Source organism: Cyanistes caeruleus, chromosome 2 (assembly GCF_971803275.1).
Source record: "Cyanistes caeruleus chromosome 2, bCyaCae1.hap1.1, whole genome shotgun sequence".
NCBI lineage: Eukaryota > Metazoa > Chordata > Aves > Passeriformes > Paridae > Cyanistes > Cyanistes caeruleus.
In genome coordinates, this window is record NC_141702.1 from 6439923 (window position 1) to 6461268 (window position 21346).

Sequence of the window (21346 nt, forward strand, 5' to 3'; positions counted from 1 at the left end):
TTACCTGATTCACTTGTATTTTAAATAACTACTAATTTAAGCAGAGAGCAGGGGGAAAGGACTGGTGAATGCACTCAGAAGAAAGCATGGAATCACAACGTCCTCGAGTTAAGATGTCTTGGAAATACAACTTTGTGGGTTTCCTACTCTCTGTTGATGTAGCTTTATTGGGCACCATAAGAAGGAAGTAAGAAATACTGAATATTTCCATCTGTTCAAGGTTCAGTCCCTCATCTGCTTCTCAGTTGGATGGTTATTGGGGTGTGAAAGGAGGGGAGGGACTTTTGCACAAGACCAGTGCTCAGAGTGGTTTCCCTGATAGTGGGAAATGCAAGATGCTCCCCTATTCAGACTGAGGAAGAGCAAACCTACATGTGTTCCCCAAAGGAATACTTGGATCTTTGGGGAACTGGTTATTATGGTAATTTGTAAACAGGAGTGTGAAACAGGTGCAGAGCCTGGAGGAAGCCTGGCTGCAGAGCAGTGGGAGCTCCTAGCCAGGAGGGATTTGTCTTTGCTTCTCAAACCCTGGTGCGCACCTTGTGTATGTGTCTTTACAGGAGAGCTTTCTAGACAAAACTCACAGTTTTGGGAGCAAGAACTAGATTATTAAGAGCAGTGGGAAGTCTGTCAGGCCTTTCTGTTTAAGCATCTGGGTTGTCATCAGTGACTCAGATCAGGGTGACAGGAAATTATATGGTATTGTAGTGGAAAGAAAACATCCTTATAACCATTACTTATGTTTAACACTTACAAAGGTGTTTTCATTGTTCAGTACTGAAGCTACTTTTTCAGTGTTAAGATCTGTCTTAAGTGGCTGAACATATATTAGTTTTAAACCAGCTGGAATTCCTATAGCTCATAAATGGTAGAAACATTTTTGTGGGAATGCAGTTGTAAGGATCATTAAGTTCAGCACCTGATTTTGAAATAGTTGTGAAGAAAAGTATGGTAGTTAAAAGGGTAAGATTGTGTCCTCTGGTCTTTTGTCTCTAGTGGAAACTTGGTCTGCTATAAAATGAAATAGCTTTGTAATTCTATTCATACATAATAACAAAATTGATAGGCTTTGTTTTATAGGAGACTAAACTTTGAAGGTTTTACATGATTAATGTACAAGTGGAAATAACAGTACTAATGAAGTTTGTTTTAGGCATCTAGCATCTATTGTCATAAGTTGGAAAAGCAAAAGCTCAGTTTCTAATGTAACTGCAGTTCTGCTGGCAAGGTACTTCTGGAGGTCACACAACTTTCCAGGGTTGTTGTTCTAGTAAATGACTTTGAACTGGCCTGAAACCTGCCTGAAGAGACCTTTGTGGAGAACTGCAGCAATTCTTGCTTCTTCCTGTTGGACTCTGTCCTTCCAGGCCTGCAGCAAGTTTCAGCAAGGCTTCCCAGTATATGCAAGGATTTCAGGTATCTGATGAATCCCTCTCCCCTCTTTAAAAAAAATGTATAAGCTATTAAAGTGTGTTTTTCATGGGATTTATTTTAAATCTGGTTTGTGTCTTTTTTTGGCTACTGCAGAAAGGTCACTGGGTTCTGACAGTATTGTAGTACTCTAAACAAAGTACTAAGAATGTGAAATTGTGCTCTTTGCTGGATGAGTGTCTCTTTCTATTGAAGATACAGGTGTGCTATAATTTTGATATATTTTCCACTCTTTTTTTAATTTATGTTTTGATTTCTGCTTTAGTGCTACCAGAGGGCCTTAGTTACCTCTAATAGGCAACTTCAGAAAGACTATGAGTAGCTGAAGGCATCCTTTGTTTACAATGAGAGAAGATGGGTATAATGTGGCCCCATGCTTGTTGGGAGACTTGGCCTCTTCCTTGGCACTGGGATGTGATTGGCAGAAGAGCTGGTTGTGGAAGGTTTTCAGAAGTGGGGAGTCCAGCTATGCCAGCAGTGACTGAATGCGTGGTGCAGGCAGTGTTGCTGCCTTGGCTGACAGTGGGAGCTGTTTTGTCAAAGAGGTGCTAGGTAGGACAGTTTGTCTGTGCTATGGGGAATAATGTAGCCTGTAGCTGCTGACTGGCATTGATGCGCTCTGTCTGTTTTATCACAGAATCAGTCAGGCTGGAAAAGAGCTCTGAGATCATCAAATCCAGCCTGTGACCACCATCATGTCCACCAGACTATGGCATTAAGTGCCATATCCAGTCTTCCCTTAAACATGTCCCTGGGCTGTCCATTCCAGTATCTGATCACTCTTTTCACCATTTTGTGAAGAATTTCTTCCTAACGTCCAACCTAATTGTTTCATTCTTGTTTTGTTAGTGAGGTTGTTGTCTTACTAAAAAGCAAGAGCTGAGCAGACCCTTCCCCCAGAGTCATTTTTCTTCCAGAGATGTCCTGTCAACAATTTTTTTTTTTTCTGTTGATTTTAATCAGTCAGTTGCCCCTGAAAATGGGTCAGAACCCTCAAGAAACACCATCTGGAAGGTTCCCTAAGTATGTTGGAAAGCTATCATGGCTGGATGAGACAGTGTGTTTATATATGTTTAAGTGGCATTTGTTTGGTTTCATTTTGTCCCACTGCATCTTGTGTTTTCATCGGGCACTGCTTGGTCTTTTCCACGCCCTGATTGATGAGATATCTCTGAGCCTTTTTCCAGCTTTTTCAGCCTTTCCTTGTATGCAGATACTGTGAAAACTCAGGAGGAAATTGTCTCCCCCTCTCAGGTGAACTTTGGTGTTTCTGGATGTGCTAGAAAAGCACAGTAAACCTCACAGTGTTCCTGCTTAAGCCTAAGATTGCTTTTCATTTGAGACTTGATCATTAAGGACTTTAAGCTACAGATAATTCATCTGAGTGGGGTTTGAAATGGCAAAAGCAGTGTAAAAAAAAAGCAGAAGGGAGATAGGTGGTTTTGACAGCTTGTGTTGCTGAGGAGTTCTGATGCGCCTTCTACCAGTTGAGAGGTTTTCTAAAAAAATTTAGACCAGCTTACATTACAAATCCACCTCCTGACTGATTGCAGTGTATCTGTTCTTGAGAAAAGCTTTTAAGTGAGAACCTGAAGTATTCAGAATGAGTACAAGCATTAAGAAGTATAATCAGTAAACTAATGTAATTTCTTGTTAGTGTTATTGTAAGGAGTTGTGATTCCTTAAAAACATTTTCTGTCATTGCTGGACTCTGCTTTTACTTGGGTAAATATTATACTTCAGGATGTTTCAGAGATTTATTTAATCTGGACTGTTTAGGCAGTATGGAGGTTTCTTGCCCATCACCTGGATAATTCAACTAGTGCTACTTGCTAATGCTGAAAAGCAAAACTTCTAAGTGTTCTTCTTGAGGACTACATAGTAGCAATACATGGGATGTGTAGCTCCTTGCTGTTCCTCTGCTATCATATGAAAAAAAATCTGTGGGATGAAACTATTTTAACATTCCCCATGGTCCCTTCCACTTTACAGATGAGGCAACAGAATTCATATCTGGTTTGTCTATGTATCCATGAGAGCGAGGGTGGCTTTGAGTAACACTGACAAATACAAGAGGAAATTCAGCACTTGAAATTTAAGTGTAAGAAGCTGTTGTCTGTTTACTGCTATTTGTCTTTGGAACATAAAGACATATGGATGATGACTGGGAGGTTCTTCAGGTTCTCTGTTTTTTGTTGGCATGACAGAGTCAATGTTTTATAGTCTGGAAAGGTGACCAAATGAATGTGCTGTGTATTTCAAACACAAATACAGAAAAGCTCTCCCAAGGTAATAAATAAGCTTTCAATAGAATTGGTTCATGTTGACACAGTGTGAGTGTGATTATCTACTGCTGCTGTGGAAAAAGGACCAGGTGTTCAGTAGTTCAAGTCACTGCTGTGAGCATATGCCATGACTGACAGTCTGTTGTGATCAATTTTCCATGTTTAGTTTTGTAAAGCTGTCCTATAGTGTGTATATTGAAATATGCTACTTGCTAATGTACTTCAAAACAGTGTATCATGAGAGAAATACGTGTCATGGAAATTTCTTACATTTTTCTACATTTTTAAATTTCCAGAATAGCTGGGTTGAATTGGTTGGAAGGTGATGTTTTCATTTCCAGACTCTTAGGTGATGAATGGCTGTTGTCTTTATGATTTGTGACTGCCAGAATTTCCTGTATGTTTGGTAATATTTTATGTCAGCTACTCAAGAGACAATTCTGTGCAGAAGCAAGACAGAACTATTCTGCTTCCTGCAGGCAGATGGTGGAATATGATGCTTTGAAACAAACATAGAGAGTACATTTGGCAAAAATAAAAGTCTCCAGTACAAAAAGTGTGTGCTAGAAGTTTCAGGTGCGTAACATAGGTAACTCTCGTGATGTCTTCTGTTCATAAAGAACAAAATTATTTCTTTTGTTAAAGGAAAAAAGCAAAATTAAGTCTTTCTGTATGCACCTGTTCCTTTGTTAACAGGTGCATACAGAAAATAGTTTGCCAGACATATCATTCAAGCATCTCTTGCATCTGTGGCACCATCACGTAGTTCTGTTTTTTACTAAGGGTTTTCTGGCTTCATCCATAGGCAGCAGAGGGATAAAGGCTTAATTACAATCACTGCAGCTGCACTTGTGATTAAAACTGCCCACAGATTGGAATTACACATTGGTTTAATGCAGCTGTAAGTTCAATGACAAGGAAATAATTTCTTCCCATTTGATTCTTTTGTTTTTTAATTAATTGTTGGGTATTATTGTGCACTGATAAAATAAATTAACCTGGGAAAGAAACTTCTACAACCATTCAGGTTTTTCTGTCTTTTAACCTTGTTGTGCTCTTCTGCATTGTGATCTGCAGAGGAGAGGGAGGTTTCAGTGAGAACAGCGTTTTAACATTTGGCAGTGCCTGGATATTTGACTGAATTTGATGAGAGGGAAGATTATTTGATTGCTGCAGGATTCTGGAAATTTCAGGCATGAACAGAGTTTCTTGATGAACAAATGGGTCTTTATTGCCAAACAAGCCTTGAGCTGTCAGTGAGCAACTCTCATGGATCTTGTGCAACAGATTGACAAGTATGTGAATACACTGCTGAGCTTCTCTGAGTAAACTTAAGTGTATTAAAAGTAAAGCTCACTTGCTTATTCTACTTCATACAAACCAAATTACACTGAGAGAAGGTGCTTTTAACATCTCTGTGTAATTTAAGTTGTATGATACTGTCAATCACACACCTTCTGGCTATATTGCATTTTTTGGATCAAACCTGCAGAAATTAGTGTGCAGCAGTTATTTTTTTTGCAAACATAGTAATAGGCTGAAGTGTGAGAATTAACAAAGCATTACTGTACACACAGTGTCTGATCCTTACCCCTACTGGGCACGGAGTGAGAAACACTTGCCCTGTGGTCAGTGATTCATAATTGGTAAATCTTCAGCTGGAACTTGGTGGGGGGAAAAAAAAACATTGCCAGCAATTCCTTCCACCAGACATGAACAAAAATCTGCCAACCACCACCAAAACATGACCCAGTGTCATATTCCTAAATTTATTTTATTCTAATAGCTGATTATGCAATTGTTCCTTCCTCCCAAAAATACATGGGACTGTCACAAATGAACACTGCTGTGAGGGAAATGCCTTTTGTTAGAAGTCACTGTTAGGTTTGTCTTTTGAATATGCATAACTTTCAAGTTGCATTTCGCAGTCTGGGTTGTATTCATTGTGCATGTTTTTTTTTTTCCTTTTTAGTGGACTATATTGTGGAATATGACTATGATGCAGTGCATGATGATGAGTTAACAATCCGAGTTGGGGAAATCATCAGGAATGTGAAAAAACTGGAAGAAGAAGGATGGTTGGAAGGGGAGTTAAATGGCAGAAGGGGCATGTTCCCTGACAATTTTGTGAAGGTGAGTTTTCTGCACTGGCTTGATTTTACTGTGATGGTGTGGCTGGATCATTGTTACTGAAATCGTTGGAATACACAACAGTTGTATTTGTAACAGGATGATTTTTTTTTTTTTTTTTAATAGGAACACATTCAAGGTGCTGACAATTTTTTTATATGCTTTTGAACATTTTTTTTCAATTTAAGTTCTGCTGTTCTTACTTCAGCATTTCTTTTGGTCTGTACCCTTGCATTATGTGTTCTGTGTCACTGACTTCTGCAGTGCACCAAGTTGTCTATGGCCATGGTTACCTGCTTTAGTGGGATGAACTTAAGAATATAAAAAATCCTAAACCTACCTCTACAGAAGACATCCAGTCATGAGAGAGTTGGGAAAGTGGGGTCACAGGTCAGTCAGCTCATCTATAATGAGAAGCTGCATCCTCGGGCTGTGCTGATGTGGATTCTTCAGCCTGGATCAAGCTGCTTTATTTAAAGGGGCAATTCTCCTTTATCCTGGACTCTGCTGCTGGCTCTGCCTTTTTTGTGACTCTGCAAACTCCTTGGTGTAACACTTCCATATAGTCCAAGTGAATGTAGATACTTCTGCCCCTTTTACTTATTTAAATTAATTCTTTGCAAACCAGAACTATCTTATGGTGGTACTTTCATGTTGTAAAACCCAAGGGGGCATTGGTCCAGTGCTATAAACACTTTTTTACACTTACTTATTGTAAATTTGACAAATTTTCTGAAAAATTGAAAAAGCAAAATTATTCTTTTCACTTGTCTGACACTTTCAAGTTGTTGGCAGTTAGTTTGAAGTAATTTTTGGGTTTTGAGTCCTGTATAAGTAGTAATTTGACCTCAAGTGGTATTTTGATGATTATTGTGCTGCTGTTCTTAATTAGCCCTCAAGTGCTGTGTAGGAAGAAAGCATCAGACTCTGCTCTTTGCTGGTTTGTGTGTCATCAGTTTGTCCTGCTGAAGAGCAAAGATGGGTCAGATATGACATGTTTCTGTGTTAATTACCATACTTATTGGTGTTTTCTTGCCCTTCTGCAGCTGTGCCTTTTATAAACTTTGTTTAAAATTATTTCCATCCTGGCATCTCAGCTGCAGGTATTTTTTACTTTCCGGCTGTTCATATGCACATGACATGGTTGGATGTCCTGAATTACAGGGGGCAGTCAGTTTTCTAGAAGGCGTAGGCATTTGGAGAAGTGAAAGGGAAGTTGTGTAGAAGAAAATTATCACTTTTGTTTCGTGGCAGCAGGGGTGGCTTGCCTTCTTGGTGCTGGAGCTGAGTTCAGTTATGAGGCTGATCTTGGGAACTTTTCTTCAAGAAGGTATGTTTAGGCTGGAAAGCTGTTGTGCAGTGGTGAGATCATGGGAAAGCATTGATTGTTAAAAAGGTGGAAGTTGTGTGCTTTCTTCATGGTTAATTTGATTATAATTTCTTTGTAAAAGTTAATTTACAGGTAGTGATAGTTTTGAGAGGCTGTTTCTGGGAATGCTGTTGCAGAAGAGTGTTTTGGTGTTTTTTGTACCTTCTCCGAAACCATTCTCATTTGCCGCTGTAGTAGGTTGTTGGATCATGCTGCAGGATCTATGGGACGCTGCTCTGACCAGTCTGCTCCAAGTACCAAGCCTCAGCAACTAAACTCAAATGCCCCTTCTTAGCCTGGTGTGCTGTTAACACCTGCAAGGTGTGGGTGACCTGCTGCAGGGAGGTGGAAATAAGCTCAAACAGGGCTGGACTTTGGCCCTGTGATCAGGAAAGTCCCTCAAGAAATGGATTTATTTTTTTGCTGCTGAGAGCAACCCGCCACCATTGGGAGTGATAAGAACAGTGAGGATACTGACAAGAGAAGAGTGTTGTTACTTCTCATGACACACATGAAAGGGAAGGAACACAAAACTCTGGAAGAGGACAAAAATGTGACCAGAGAGTACAAATTGCTGTGGACAGTACTAAGGGTTGCACCAAGTTTTACATATTTGGTTGCAAAATTCTGGGACTGTCCTTAAATATTTATTACTTCCTGAAAGGATCATCTTACTCTCCTGTTATAATTTTGTGCATTAAATAAGGATCTGGCCTGAATGCATTATGTGGTTAAATTTGTGGTAGCTTTTTGGTGACATACATATACACACTGGTTTGTTAAGGAATGAACTGAGTCCAGGATATAGCCTCTCCATGCAGACTATGGATGGTAAATTATAATCTGTGCTGATCTGGAAAAGATTAAAATTTGAAACTGAAAGTGCACCTGTTATCTACTAGATTTGCCTTCATGTGTAAAATTTAAAAACAATAAATATGACAGATGAAACTTGGTGAAGATAAACATGTTTTCTTGTTCAAATGTTAGATGTTATTAGAGAAGATAAATTATTTTTTTAAAAATAAATGAAAGCATTTGATTTTCATCAGCTGTAGGATAATTGGGAGGAAGGTTCTAATTCTAGTTTGTTTTTGCTAATTTTGTTAGTTTGTCTCTTCTTCATCCTGTGTGAGGGCAGGAAAAGAGCTTGTTGCCTTGGTGCCAGCTGCACAAGGCTGCTTCTTGCCTGTTAGAAGGACAAGAAAAATTTGGACAGGAGGATTATTTCTGCATGCTGCCTGAATATGATGGATGCCCCAGATTGAGACTGTATCCTCACTGCTAAAGCAGATCAGTCTCCTTCTGTTCCCTCCTTCTGGGCTCTGCCCATACATTGGATTTACTGACATTTTATGCCACTTCTCATGCTTTGACAAATGCATCTTTCTGTTTGAAGTATGACTGAGTGCTGTCAACTTCATTTTGGGCTGTTAAAACAGGAAATAGCTTTTTTATTGTCTTCCTTTTATTTCTCAAGTCTTCTAAACATTGTAAAATAATTTTAAATTGCGATAGTAGGTCTGTTTCATGTAGTGGTAGCAGTTGGGTCTTTGCTGTCAGAAGTGCAGCAGAGGAAGCTGATACTGTGTTTTTAATTTGGTTAATTTGTTTTTTGGTGTGGGTGAGCTAAGCACTATGTGACTTTGAAACACTCCTACAAAGAAGGGAATTTATGGAAGCTTCCTGTGGATACTGATAGAATGCTGATGCTTGGTACCTTATAACATCATCTAGTAACTTTTTGGTTGGGTTTTACTGGCTTCTACCCAAGCCTTTTGCATATTGATGGGGAGATCTGGCAGCATGATCAGAGCTTGGTGATGTCTGGTTCCTCGTGCCAGTTGGGACCAGGATGTTTCCTGTGTGCCCACCACTTGATGGGTTAATGAGCAGTCTGAGATTGTCTGTCCCAAAAGGTGAAGTTCTTGGTGCTGACTTGCATCATTTTGCTTTAAAAGAAAGAGAGCTTGTAGCCTCAGCTGAGGGGAACCCCATAAAGGCTCTGGAACATCCTCAGATACTACAGTGCAGTGCCACTGCGTGGGGTGGGGAGTGGGAGGTGTTGTAAAGGTTGGGTGGGAACTCGATGTGTGGGATGTCCGAAGCAATCCTAAAACCAGAAGATGGTGGTAAATGTACAGTTGAAGACAAGTAGGTTAAAAAAAAAAGTGCAAGCAGTTACACTGCCTACTTGTGAAGCTCATTTCCTTGAATTCACTTTTCAGTGCTGTAGCTTCTTAAGGATGTTCTGCCTCTATTGCAGAGCTGGATTTTGGGGTGCACAGGTTTCCAGTGTTACTAACAAAACTTGGTGTGAAGTTCTTGTTTGAACTGTGTGCATATCCCCTTTGAAAGGAGTTGAATTAAGAGTTCTTGTTTCTGACATTGTTATTGCCATTTTTCTGCTACTTCCTGTATGGGCAATTTAAAATAAACAACTTCATTAATTTCTGAAAGGAGTTAGCAATGGAACCTAGCAGACTTTTATTGTTTTCTTTGAGAGCAGCTTTTCCTTTCTAAAATCCATCATGGTGAAAAATGTGCACACGTTTGTTTTCAGTGTGATTTAGAGAAGTGCAGTAATGCTGTTTGATGTAATGTGTGAGATTTTTGGAGATCTTAAGGTGTGTGAAATGTGGAAGAGTTTTTGGTTTTGGCCTGGGGTTTATTTCTATTTGCTTCTAGACTTTATATAATATACAGGAACAGTTCTCTGAAAGTAAAGATTAAGAGTCCAAGCCTTCCCTCCTTCAGGAAATCCCCCCGACCTCCCTCTTTCTCTGACCCAATGAATCTTACCTCCTTTTTTTGCATTTTCTTTGACAAGATATGGACCAAGATTCATTTTTGTTGATTTATTTGTTTTGAGTAGTTCTATTCACTCTCCAGACACCTGTTGATAACTGGAAGTGATGATTTGGTATTTATCCTTCTGCTTTTTTTTTTTAAGGTTTTTGTCCCTACATAGCTGAGTTTTTTAAAGTTTTTTTAAGAAGTTCCTGGTTTTATTTAATTTATTGCTATCTTAGTTTTGTAAATAGCTGTATTGTGAGTAATAGGCTTTACATGGTAGTAAAACCAGTTTGATCATAAGTTCAAGGCAGTAACTCGGATGAGGGAGGAGCAGTGGATAGATTAATCAGTAGCTTTCTTCAGTCAAGGCAGAGAAGTTTGCCAGCAGGCTCTGGGGACATTCTGGTGAGCGAGCTGGACACTTCTCTGAGCAAGTTTGGGACATGCAGCCCCTCAGCCTTGGAGCTGGTGTGGGGACAGCTTCCTGCCTGCACAGGTGTGAGCAGCTGCTGCAGCTCTAGTGCCAAGCTTGGATCCTCTCCAGGCTAACACGTGAACTTTGCTCACTGTGACATTTTTCTTCCTTCCCCTAAATAAAAAAACCTGCAACACTGAGCGTGTTCGAGCAAATATGTCCTTGGAAGTGGTAAGCTTGTTTTATTTTCTCTTTGTTCTTAATATCAAATGTTGTAAACAGACTTCGTGTTTCAGAGTAGTGAATGGAAACAGCATGAATTTAAAAGTAATGCTTGCAATATGATTTTGAGAGTTTATTTAGTATATGGTGTAAATTCTTGGTTTAAGAATTGTTTGTGTAATAAAATTTCTTGGGGTTGGTTTAGCTCGTGTCCCCTTCTGTAGTATAGGGAGATGCTTAGAGATTGCAGACAACTACTGTGCTTGCAGAAAGAGTTCCTTTTTAAAAGGATGATTTGTTTTTAGGTGATTCTGTCTGTTCAACTTCCTGGTCTGTGTGTTTGTGGAAACAAAACACAGCCCAAGCCTCTTTTCTTCCCCTTTCATCACCCCTGGAGGAACACTTTAGAGTATTAGCACTGCTGACCTACCTTCTTAAGCCTGTCTTTTCTGCCTATGTCCTGTGTTCTCACTGGAGATGCTGTTGTACACAAGTGTGCTGTGAGCCAGGGAGAGAAGTTTTGGCTGAAAGCTCCTTCAAGCGTAGCATCTTCCTTATTTCCTTTTCAAAAATTGTAAGTTGACCTCATCTAGAACTTTAAACAGGATTCATGGAGTTGGGAGGGATCGTGACAAGACAGACTCTTCTAGATTAGTTCCAATCTGGGCATGATTAAAAAGTGTAGTAACATTAGTTAAAAAAGCAAATTAATAAATCAACTTTTAAACAATGTGTATAGGTTAAGCCATACTCATTAGCTTGGAATAAGTAGGATGTATTTAAGGAATAGAATAAAATACCTATTTCCCAAATGCTGGTGTCTGCTCCTTGAAGTATTCTGTCCAAAATCTTTGCATCCAGGTAAGGCTTGGAGAAAACAAGATGTACAGTAATTTATCAGTCCTGTTGGCCAAATTACATTTCAGTTTATACAACCTTTTCCTTTGCTTTATTATTGTTTTGAAGGAACTGTCCCCACTAGCAGTGGGTTGTGCAGGGAGGTGACGCTGAGTGCTCGGAGCAGCACTGCTTCCCAAGCAGCGTAGGCAGCCCTGCTGGTAAGAAGGTGATGTTTGCTTCGAAGCTGGCAGTTCTTGTTTCTGAGAAGCAAAGATTACATGCAAGATTGAAAGCCATATTAAGTAATTTCGGTTTCAGTGCTGAGTGTATGAGAGAAGCGCTGGGCTCTTTGTCTTCAGGCAAGAAGTGAAGCTGAGCATTCAGGCAGGTGCTTTAAGACCTGTTGCCAATGCTATGGTGCCACCCATTGTTCCTGCCGATTTTAGTTCGGGCTTTTGGGGGAAATAGAGCCACTGGAGGAGAGTGTTGTATCAGGGGGTACCTTGTGCAGCCTGAGCTGCACCTGCTAATCCCATCCATTGGCACATGTCTGGGATTTGTGAGAATGGTGATGATGATTCCTGTGCTTGTGGGGTGAGAGACAAGTCTCTGCTCTCCAGCTGTTTTGGCCTGAATAAACAAGGAAACAGTTTTTTTCTAACTGGAATGTTGGTAATTGGCTTGGGTGGGCCTTGCTTATGAGGGGGAAACTATTATTTCTAAAAGCAATAGTAAAGAAAATTAAATCAACTGAAATCATTGACAGATATAACCAATGGCACTGATATGTCAACATTTTCACTGTTTTTGAGCTCACCACGATTTATTCTTATTCCTGTGACTTACTCTTTTCCAGTTTAATCACTGGATTGACTGCTTGGGTTCAGACCTGCTGGGTCCTGACCCTGTGAAGTCCCTCTGTGCTATGACTGTATCTGGCATGAAGAGGGGGCGTCTGGAGGTGTATTTGATTTAGCACTCTGGAGCTGCTGTTGCTAACACAGCTGGGCCCACACAGCCATTTGTGGGCACCTGTGTGTCAGGTTGTCTTTTCAGCTGTCACCACGTCCACACAGGAATTTCCTTTGTCAGTGTTGGTTGGGGATGTGTGAATTATTTCATATTCCGAGTCAGTATAAGCATCTTGTTTGGAAAGAAAGAGCATGCAAGTGAGTTGACTATTTGAAATACTTATCTTGATAGACTGTTAGATCTGAAATGTCATGGATGCTTTCCTCAAAACTATTTAACTGCAGGAAATTTGTTGAAATTATGTGGCACTTTCTCTGTTCAGGGTGAGCACCTGTGCTTTAAGATGTTGAAAAAAATCACCTGAGAAGATTTCACTTTGCATTCTCAAACTGTTGTTTCACTGTAAGAGTAAAAATTTGTGGCATTGTTAAGTCTTTGGTGGCTGAATGTGAACACAGAATGGGGAAAACACTGGTGGTTCTTGCAATATTTAGTATCTTTTCAAATATGGAATATTATATGTGTTGATACTGTGTTGTCAAGAGCATGAGAGAAATGGAAAAAGCTTCTAAGTTTTGACTCAGTGGCAACAATGGTATGGAACTTTAGGGAACTTAAGGTGCTGTTCTGAAGGACAGCAGGATAAAGTGTGATTAATGATCTGTGTGAATACTGCTTAATATGCTAATTATTCCCTCTGATTTGAATTATCCAAGTTTGTTGATCGTACCTGTGCCTCTTGCTTTTCTAAATGCCATATCAGCTTGTGATGTTGCTGTGTGGTAACTGCACATTCCTGGATACTCCCAGAGCTTCTCTGATAGAGTGTAATGGTTTGTGTGGAAGCAGCAGGTTTATACATGTCCTTATTCCTGTAATCACATGAAGCAGTCTGCTCCTTTGTCTGTCCTTATTTAGTTGTTACACTTGATTTGTGTGTAATTTTATAGCTTCCTATCCAAGCACAGGAGCAAGGCAACCGTTCCCTGCCTGGAGGCTTCAAACAGGGTGTGCTCCATCAGAAGGTGTTTGCAACCACCACAGTAAACTGCACAAAGCATTGCTGGCGTCTCAGGCAGCAGGGACTGTGTGGGCTTGTGCAGGAACATGACTTTTAAATTTAGTCTTTCCCTGTATACAAAAGTCTAAAATAGAGCTATAAATATGCACTCTGGAATTAGCATATGTAGTATAGACCAGAGAGATCAGTTGTCCAGGTGCTGTTTGCTGTAATGTTTGTTACAGCCTGGGAGGCTCTGGCTGCATGTTCCAGCCATGTAATTGTAGTCCTTTGCCATATGTCTCATAAATCGACATGTGTGTAACCCAACAGAGTTAATATTAAATCTTTTCTTTTGCTTTTTTATGAGGTGAAGTAATCTAAATGAACTTGAAGCTCAAACCTTCACAAGGGTAGTTCATCTCTGTCCTGTCATCTCTTAACATTTGCACCATTTGTGAATTTTTTTGGTAGCTCATCATTTTGGAGGGGGAAGTTAGCTCATCTCTACTGTAGTGCTTTCAGTATTGAGTTTCAAATGTATGTGTTCCTTGAACACTGGCTTGATTCTGTGAGCTGATCTGAAAGTTTGTTGTGGTAAATATTTTCTAGATTTAACAATCTTTTTTGATGCGCTTCACTTGGTAAAAATACATTTTGGTGTATGTATGTGAATTCATTAGCTTTGCACTTGGTGTAATAAGCTTCTGAATTATTTGAAACTGATGGTGATGAGCATGTTACATAGATGTTTTCAAAACAGGAGCAGAAAGCAAGATGCTTTTTCAGTTAAAAATGTTAATGTATGAATCTTAAAGGTAACACTTCATATTTAAACCTTTTCTAATCTACACTGAGACTCCAGATTTATATTTTTTTATATTATTTGACAATCTCTTAAGCATTTACTTTTGTGTCCTAGGCAAGACTTGTGAAGGGATGTGGATGTGTCAGTGTTTTAACTTGTGGCCATGAGTGAAGTGCTGCAGGTTTTACACAGAATGCAAAGAAATGATGCCTTGGAAAAAGGATTCAGGGAAGAAGAAAGCTGAGTGTGGCAGAGTGGATGCAGAAAGACAGCATGATGGTGAGAAGGAATAAGGGATGTTCTGAGTTAAACATCAAAGTGAACCTGTAGTGGTTACTGGATCCCACATTTCTCTGGACTAGCAGTAGAGGCAATTAACTGGGAGAAAGGAAAAAAATGTCTTCCTGCCTTCCCCTGTGGGGGAAGCTGATAAAACACATGTGCTGTGGGAGCTGGAGCTCTGTCTTGCCCTCTGCCACCTGTGATTCCTGCTTTCATTGATATGAAGCACCATTTTGTGACTGGTGGTTGCCAGGACATTAGCTGTTATTCTGTAAAACAATTACAAGAAATATAATTAAATTAAATATATATGTATTAGAAAATATAATAGAGAAGAAATGCAATCAACATTTTAAAATGGTTTTATCTGGCTATGAACATGGCAACATGATAAAAATATTCTTAAGCTATTATTTTCAGAAGTATTTTAAAATGAACTTTTTTCTTAATTAAATGGTTAGGAAACATTGATGTAAAGATCTGTGCTTCCTCTCGTTACTCCTGTTAATTTAGGATTCCTTGCTCTGCTGCTGGTAGACCTGGTGAGCTGACTACTGAGCTTTCCTGCATCTGGGCTTTCATGTTTTGTTTGGGGGCTCTTGTGTTTTGACAATATTGACAAGACTTTGTGTCAGATTCTGTTTTGACACCTGCTGGGTGCAAAGTTTGTGTATCCAATTCTCCACAACAAAATTGAATTATTTTGTATATAAAAACTATATGCATGTCTTTTTATAATGTGTATCAAATTCTGAAACTTCAAGCCTGCTTCTGCATTACCTCCGTAGAGTGTTCCTTGTGTAGGAAAGTTCAGCTCTTTGTTCTTGACCTTCAAGTATCACAGTTATTCAGTGACTCAGGTTTTCGTCTGTAAATCTGCAGCAGTTAACTTTTTATGCTTCCTGGAGATCCCACTTACTCCACATGTTGCATATTGTGAGGAAGAAGTGGTACCTTGCTTGATTGATGATTGTTTTCCTCCCACACAGAGAGACAATACAGATCTTTTAATCATACTTAGCAAGATTGCCAAATATGTAAAAATGCTGGTAACTTGTTAAACCGTGTTATGTGATGTGGGTGTGGTTTTATGGAAAGCAGCAAGTTAGACTATGAAGGGGCAAAGGCAGGGAGTGATGCTGCCTTGCTGTTGATTCACCCTGACTGTGGGTCAGCATTTAAACAGTGTTAAGCTTAACACAGTGTTAAACACAGTGTTAAGCATTCCCTACTTCAAGCATAAATTGAGCCCCCAAAAATCAACCCTTGACACGTGTTACACTCTCCAGGAGGTAAGTTGTCTTGCAAAACAAAGGTTATCCATCTTGTCTGTTCTTGAGATGGTAGCTGCTTTCATCTTTAGGTGATTTGTTTTTATTTTCAAAAATAATGTTTAATCTTCTGGAGAGTCAGGGGCAGCCTCTGACCTCTCCCAGTCATGCTCTTCTCTTGGGAGGTGGAGCCTGCTCTGATCTCCTGAATGCTCCAGGGAAGGAGCTCAGCAGCTTCTCAGCTATTTTGGTCCATGGATTTTCTTGATGTTTCCCTTTAGTTCATGTAATGAGACAGATAGGAATAGCTGCACATTACTCATCTTTCTTTCATTGCCTTTATTAAATATTGTGCCTCTGGGCACCTAATTGAGGATGAGAAATCATGTTTTCTACTCAAGGAAGAGACACAGGCAAAATGAAAGGGTGTGGGATTTCTGAGATTTAAGGTGACTGGGGCTGTTAAGGCTGCCATATGCCTGCCTCTCTTTTGCTGTTACTAAAACTGTAAATGTGGTGCCCATACAATTAGTTATGTGAAGATATTTATGCTCCAGGAACTGAAGTTTCATTGCCCTTGAATAGGTTATGGATGACAATTACCTCCTCTGTAGGCAGCTGTACAGATTTTTATATGTATTTATATACAGTCACACTTCTATGTTTGTTTTTTCAGGAATGGGATTTTGCAGGCTGTGAACTTGCATAAACAGAACTATTGCCTGCTTCCAATCTCTCCCTCTCCCCTAAAATGATAGGTTCAATTTTGAGCTACTTATTTTCTACTCAGTAAAACATGAATCATTGACTTAATTTGCCAGTCCATGGGTTCTTTATTGCTGTTCTGATGGGGAAGAAAAGAGACGAGATAATTGTATGTGTAGGCTCAGACATTTATCTTTATGTGTTCTTTATCTCAGCCTTTTTAGAGATTGAGACCATTATCTGCTGCTTGAGGTCTTGCTTTAAAATGTACTCAGCTACTAAGAGTAATGCACATCATTTTTTCACAAACTGGTGTTACAGTGGAATTAATATAAGAAGTCTAAAGATGATTGTGTAATGGCTTATATAGGAGGAGATGGCAGCTGAAGCCTTAATATTTATATTTGAAGAATCTAACTAAGGATTTAGATTTGCTGGATAATAAACTTCCCTGTGCCCTATAATTCAGAAATAGACTTCGTATTTCTAACTCCTGGCCTTTCAGATGCTCTGACCTGCTTTCTGCATCTCCACTGCCTGGCTGATTAGAGTGCTCTTGGCTTCTGGCGAGGGAAGTGGGGAGGATCCAGCTGTCCCCGCTGGAGCCGTGGGTGGGCGAGCAGCTGATGGAGGGGAGGCTGCTCCTGCTCTCCTCAGAAGTAGGTCAAGAGCACCCGCTTATTTTAACAGCATCATGAGGCTGTGCATGCATTTACATGTGTTGCATTTGTGTCTGCATCTAAGGAATGGTTCTTGCATGCACTTAAACGATTTTGAGATTTTTATTGTAAACATACAAATTTCCTTGAGGGGTTATTAGACTGTGACAGATGCAATTAAAGCAAAAACTGCTTTTTCTTTTTCTTTTTTTTTTTTTTTTTTTTTTTGCTAGTTTGCCTATCAGGCTGCAATGAGTGTGTAAATGTTGCAAAATACACATTTAGTGGAGATTATGAAAACTTCAGACCTTTATGACTATTGCTGTAGTTCACAGAACAAGTGGGTGCTTGCTTCCCAGCGGAGTGTGTTTTTTCACCAAGAGACAGTCTCTATTGACCTGTATTGCCAAGTCATAAATTCATAAAATCTGTGCTGCTCAAGGAAACACTGACAAGCCTTGAACTGCAGTGGACTGGCAAAATAAGAATAATAAAATTTCCAGCTGCAGTTAATGTCAGTTCCATTTTGATTTTGCTAGCTGGCAGTGGCCTCACGGTAGAACAAATGAAGTGTCCTGGAGCTTTTTGTTGATATTCTCACAACACAGATTCTCTCTGATAATTTGGATATATGAGTCTGACCTAAAGCCAACCCACCAAAAACAAAGAAGGAAAACTGGCTTGTGAAACCCATGGGCAGGAGTCTTGGGCATGTTCAGGTTAGATATAGTAGTGCCTCAGTAGTGCCCACTGCCGTGGGCAGTGTCATTTTCCAACCATTGAAGTGCAAGCAAGCTGTTTGGAAGAGATGTAAGAATTGCAAACTCTTATTAATGGGGCAGGAATTAACGCTTGCATCAATAACTGTCAGTTTTGGGATATCCAATCTGTCTTTGTGTAGAAATTACTTCCTTTGTGAAAGGAGTAGTAAGGATGATGCCCAGGATGAAGGTGCTGGCAGGGGTGATGGGTGTATATGTCAGAGGATCCTGATGTGTGATTTTGAAAATGAATCTTGTAGAATTTCCTTACTGTTAGAAGACTGATGTGAACTACAGGGCTGTGGCATAGTGGGCCACATGCAGGTGTGGACACCAGAGATTCCTGAATTTGTTAGAGCTTGGTTTAATTTTAATATGATTTATAATGCCCCAAGGAAGGATAATTAATGTTGCAATTCGTCTTTAACAATGAGAACAAAAAAATAATTCTTGCTTTACAAGAATGTTACAAAGGGTAGAGGGTTAAATATGGAAAAAGCAGTTGCTGGCCCATTTAGGCATTGCTTACTGATGCCTTCTGTAGTTCTTTGTCAAAAGAAGATTTATTCCTTGCATTTAGTCTAGATTTATTCATAGATTTATTCTGCTGTGGCAGAACTCTCTCATGTGTTTGTTTTTTCTTTCCTTGTTGCAAAGCAGCTCCCTGTGATGCTCCAGTGCTGCTTTCTGACACACAAAGTAAAACATCATTGTCAGCTCTGATTCAAAACTGGCTGGTACCAGTCCTGTAGCCACGTCTGCTCATTGCAGATCTGACAGATTTGCATCCTCTTGGCTTTTGTGTGTCTGGATTAGGATGATTTCTCTTAACTGTGTATTGAAGTGTTCACAGCTTTCCTATCCTGGCTGTGGTAGGAAGGTACAGAGAGTACCTTCCTGGTGCTACTGCACTCTCCCACTGTCTGTTCTTTTTGATGTCTGCTGAGAAAATTCTTCATCAGTAAATTTTCAGCCATTGAATCGGGCAGCAAGTTTTTCTGCATATAATGAGTAGACACAGAATTATTTTAGATCCTGTTTTTAAATGTAATTCCACTATACTTCCTGCTAAAATTTGCCATTGCCTCATGTTAGACCTCTGAGTATTTCCTACCTGTCACTATTTCAGGTGGAGACTGAAGCCTGGCAAGAAAGCCACTCAAGCATTCCTTTTTGGTTTTGGGTCTTTGGTCTTCTGTCTGAAATAGTTTCCTATTATTTATAACCCATCCATTATTTTGCTGCTTTTGGTGCTGGACTTGGAAGCATATTGTCTGTTTAATTCAAATTACTGATTTAGCTGGTGCTTATCTCACACCATTTTCTAGAGTTTTGAAGTGGTGTGTGGTTTTTGTTCCTTTTTCTTTCAATAAATAAATTAAAAAAAGCAGAAAAAATTCATGTTTTTGACCAAACTGCCTATGTGGGTCTTCTCCACTGTGTTTTTGCATCTCTGTGCTTTTGCAAAGCAATTGAAGCAGCTGCTTCTGAAGTCTTGTGAAAAGTGCAGACCTTGGGAAGGAGCCTGGAGCTGACTCTTCACTGGAAAGTGTTACAATTGAGAAATCTGGGGAAGTACTAGTTCCTGGAGTGGATTGGAGATTTTGGAGCCTGCATGAAATGTTTAGCAAAAAAATTATAATTTTAAAAATCCAGGGGCAGGCAGAAGCACTCTAGGCAGATTTTCAAGTACCAGTCTGTTTTTAAGGTGAGCAGAATGGCCTTGTCAGCAAGGCAGCTAAAAAGGTGTTTTGGAGGTGACAAACTTTTCAGCTGTAGCCAAATTTAATTGGTTATGGTTCTGTCAGACTTGTAAGTAACAGGCCAAAAAACAGCCATAGGCCTGAGAATGACAAAATCTTTGAAATGTGAAATGTCTACTCAAATGGGAGGTAGACAGGATGATGTGCTATTCAAGAGGGGTTAGTTTTTTGTTTGTTTTTGTGGTTTTTCGAACTTGGAAGATGGGATGGATCTCAGCAGAGCTAAAATCTCCAGGGCAGAAGTTACTGTGGAGGAAGGAGAGTAACAGCAGGAACTACTTGACTGCTTTTTAAAAAGCCTTTTTTGTGTAATGTAGATGAGTGGGAGGAAAAATCCTGCTGTCCTTAGTCTTGTTCTGTTCTTTTGAGAAATAGGAAGATAGTTTGGTCTGTTTAACTTGAGGTTCATAGTACATTTGAAAGCACCAGTGGCTGTTCAGACCTGCTGAGTTTCCCAGCTGGACAGCTACAAGTAAGAAAGCTGGGCTTTAATGGTCCAAAAAGCACCAGACAGACAGGTCCTGGGGAATATGTTTCTCATATTTTTGGCATTTTATCAATGTGTGTGCTTTGTTGTCTTGAAGCTCATGTTCAAGAGTTCACATGAGTAAGTGTATATATATGCCTTGCCAATTCTGTTTTCAAGTATTAAATATTTTATTGCAGCTACAGCTGCAATAACTCATGAAGCTGTTAACCAGTGGCTACTGATGGTGGATACAAGAATTGTTCTGAAGTGGATCACAAAAAGCTGCAAGTACTTACGGCTGTTTGCATCCCCAAGAATGCTGTGGAGGTAGACAGGACCGTGGGTGCAGAAAGGGATTAGACATCTCCAGCTGCGGGCACAGGAGGGAAGAGGAGGTGATCCATCTCCCTGATGGAACCCTCATGGGTGTTCTGGGAATGTGGGAGGATCTGAGCTACAGGAGCTCTAAAGAGCATCTGGGATTTTGGCTGCTGGAAGCTGTGTCTGCAATTGATGGGCCATTGATCCGACTTAATGGGTTTGTTCTTGTGCAAAGTGATGATTTCCTTCTTTCAGAATATCTGTTCTCCTGTGGAATCCCATTTAATGAGCTGATGCAGTAGAGTGACTGTTGCTGCTTGGCCTTTTTGTCAAGAACTGGTGCTTTCTTCTTTATCGACATTTCAGTCTTGTTTGGCACAATGAATTTCAATGCTAATATTCTAATTTAGAAAGATTAGGAGAGTGGAAGACATTAACCAGAAAAATGGTATGTCTGTTATTTTCCTCTTAAATCTTTCCCTTCACTTGCTCCCATTCTGTTTCTTGGAGCTCACTTTCTTTTCTACTCACATCTTTCAGCAGTCCAATTGCATCTCTCATCTATAAACACCTTGGAGCTTTCTGGGGCAGAGATGATCACCTAATACAGTTTTATATACAAAAATATTTTAGTACCCTCCCCTGTGGTCTGTTGTTGAAGTAGTATTTATATTTTTAAAAACGTTTCCAAATACAAGCTGTTACATTAAAGTTGTAATGTGAGACTTCTGGGCTCAAAGCTCCTTTTCTGAGATTCAGAGTAGATGGCTAAAATGATACCCCTGTTTCTGATTTTTTTCAGCACATTACCTATTTACTAGTATGGAAAAGTTTACTTGTATGGAAA

The 21346-nt window shown here is 39.7% G+C and overlaps 1 protein-coding gene across 4 annotated transcripts in view; it reads left to right on the forward strand.

Annotated features, from left to right (window-relative positions):
• CD2AP (CD2 associated protein) overlaps positions 1-21346 on the forward strand; it is a 77177-nt gene that overhangs the window by 16751 nt on the left and 39080 nt on the right. For 2 of the 4 annotated variants that reach the window (XM_086875646.1, XM_086875647.1), the window contains one exon: positions 5689-5849. The exons of 1 other annotated variant lie outside the window; for it this stretch is intronic. In XM_086875646.1, the coding sequence (XP_086731772.1) occupies positions 5689-5849 (161 nt within the window). Of the gene's footprint in view, positions 1-5688; positions 5850-10381; positions 10658-21346 lie in introns of those variants that run through there. One more of the 4 variants, XM_023924293.2, reaches the window with a different exon arrangement.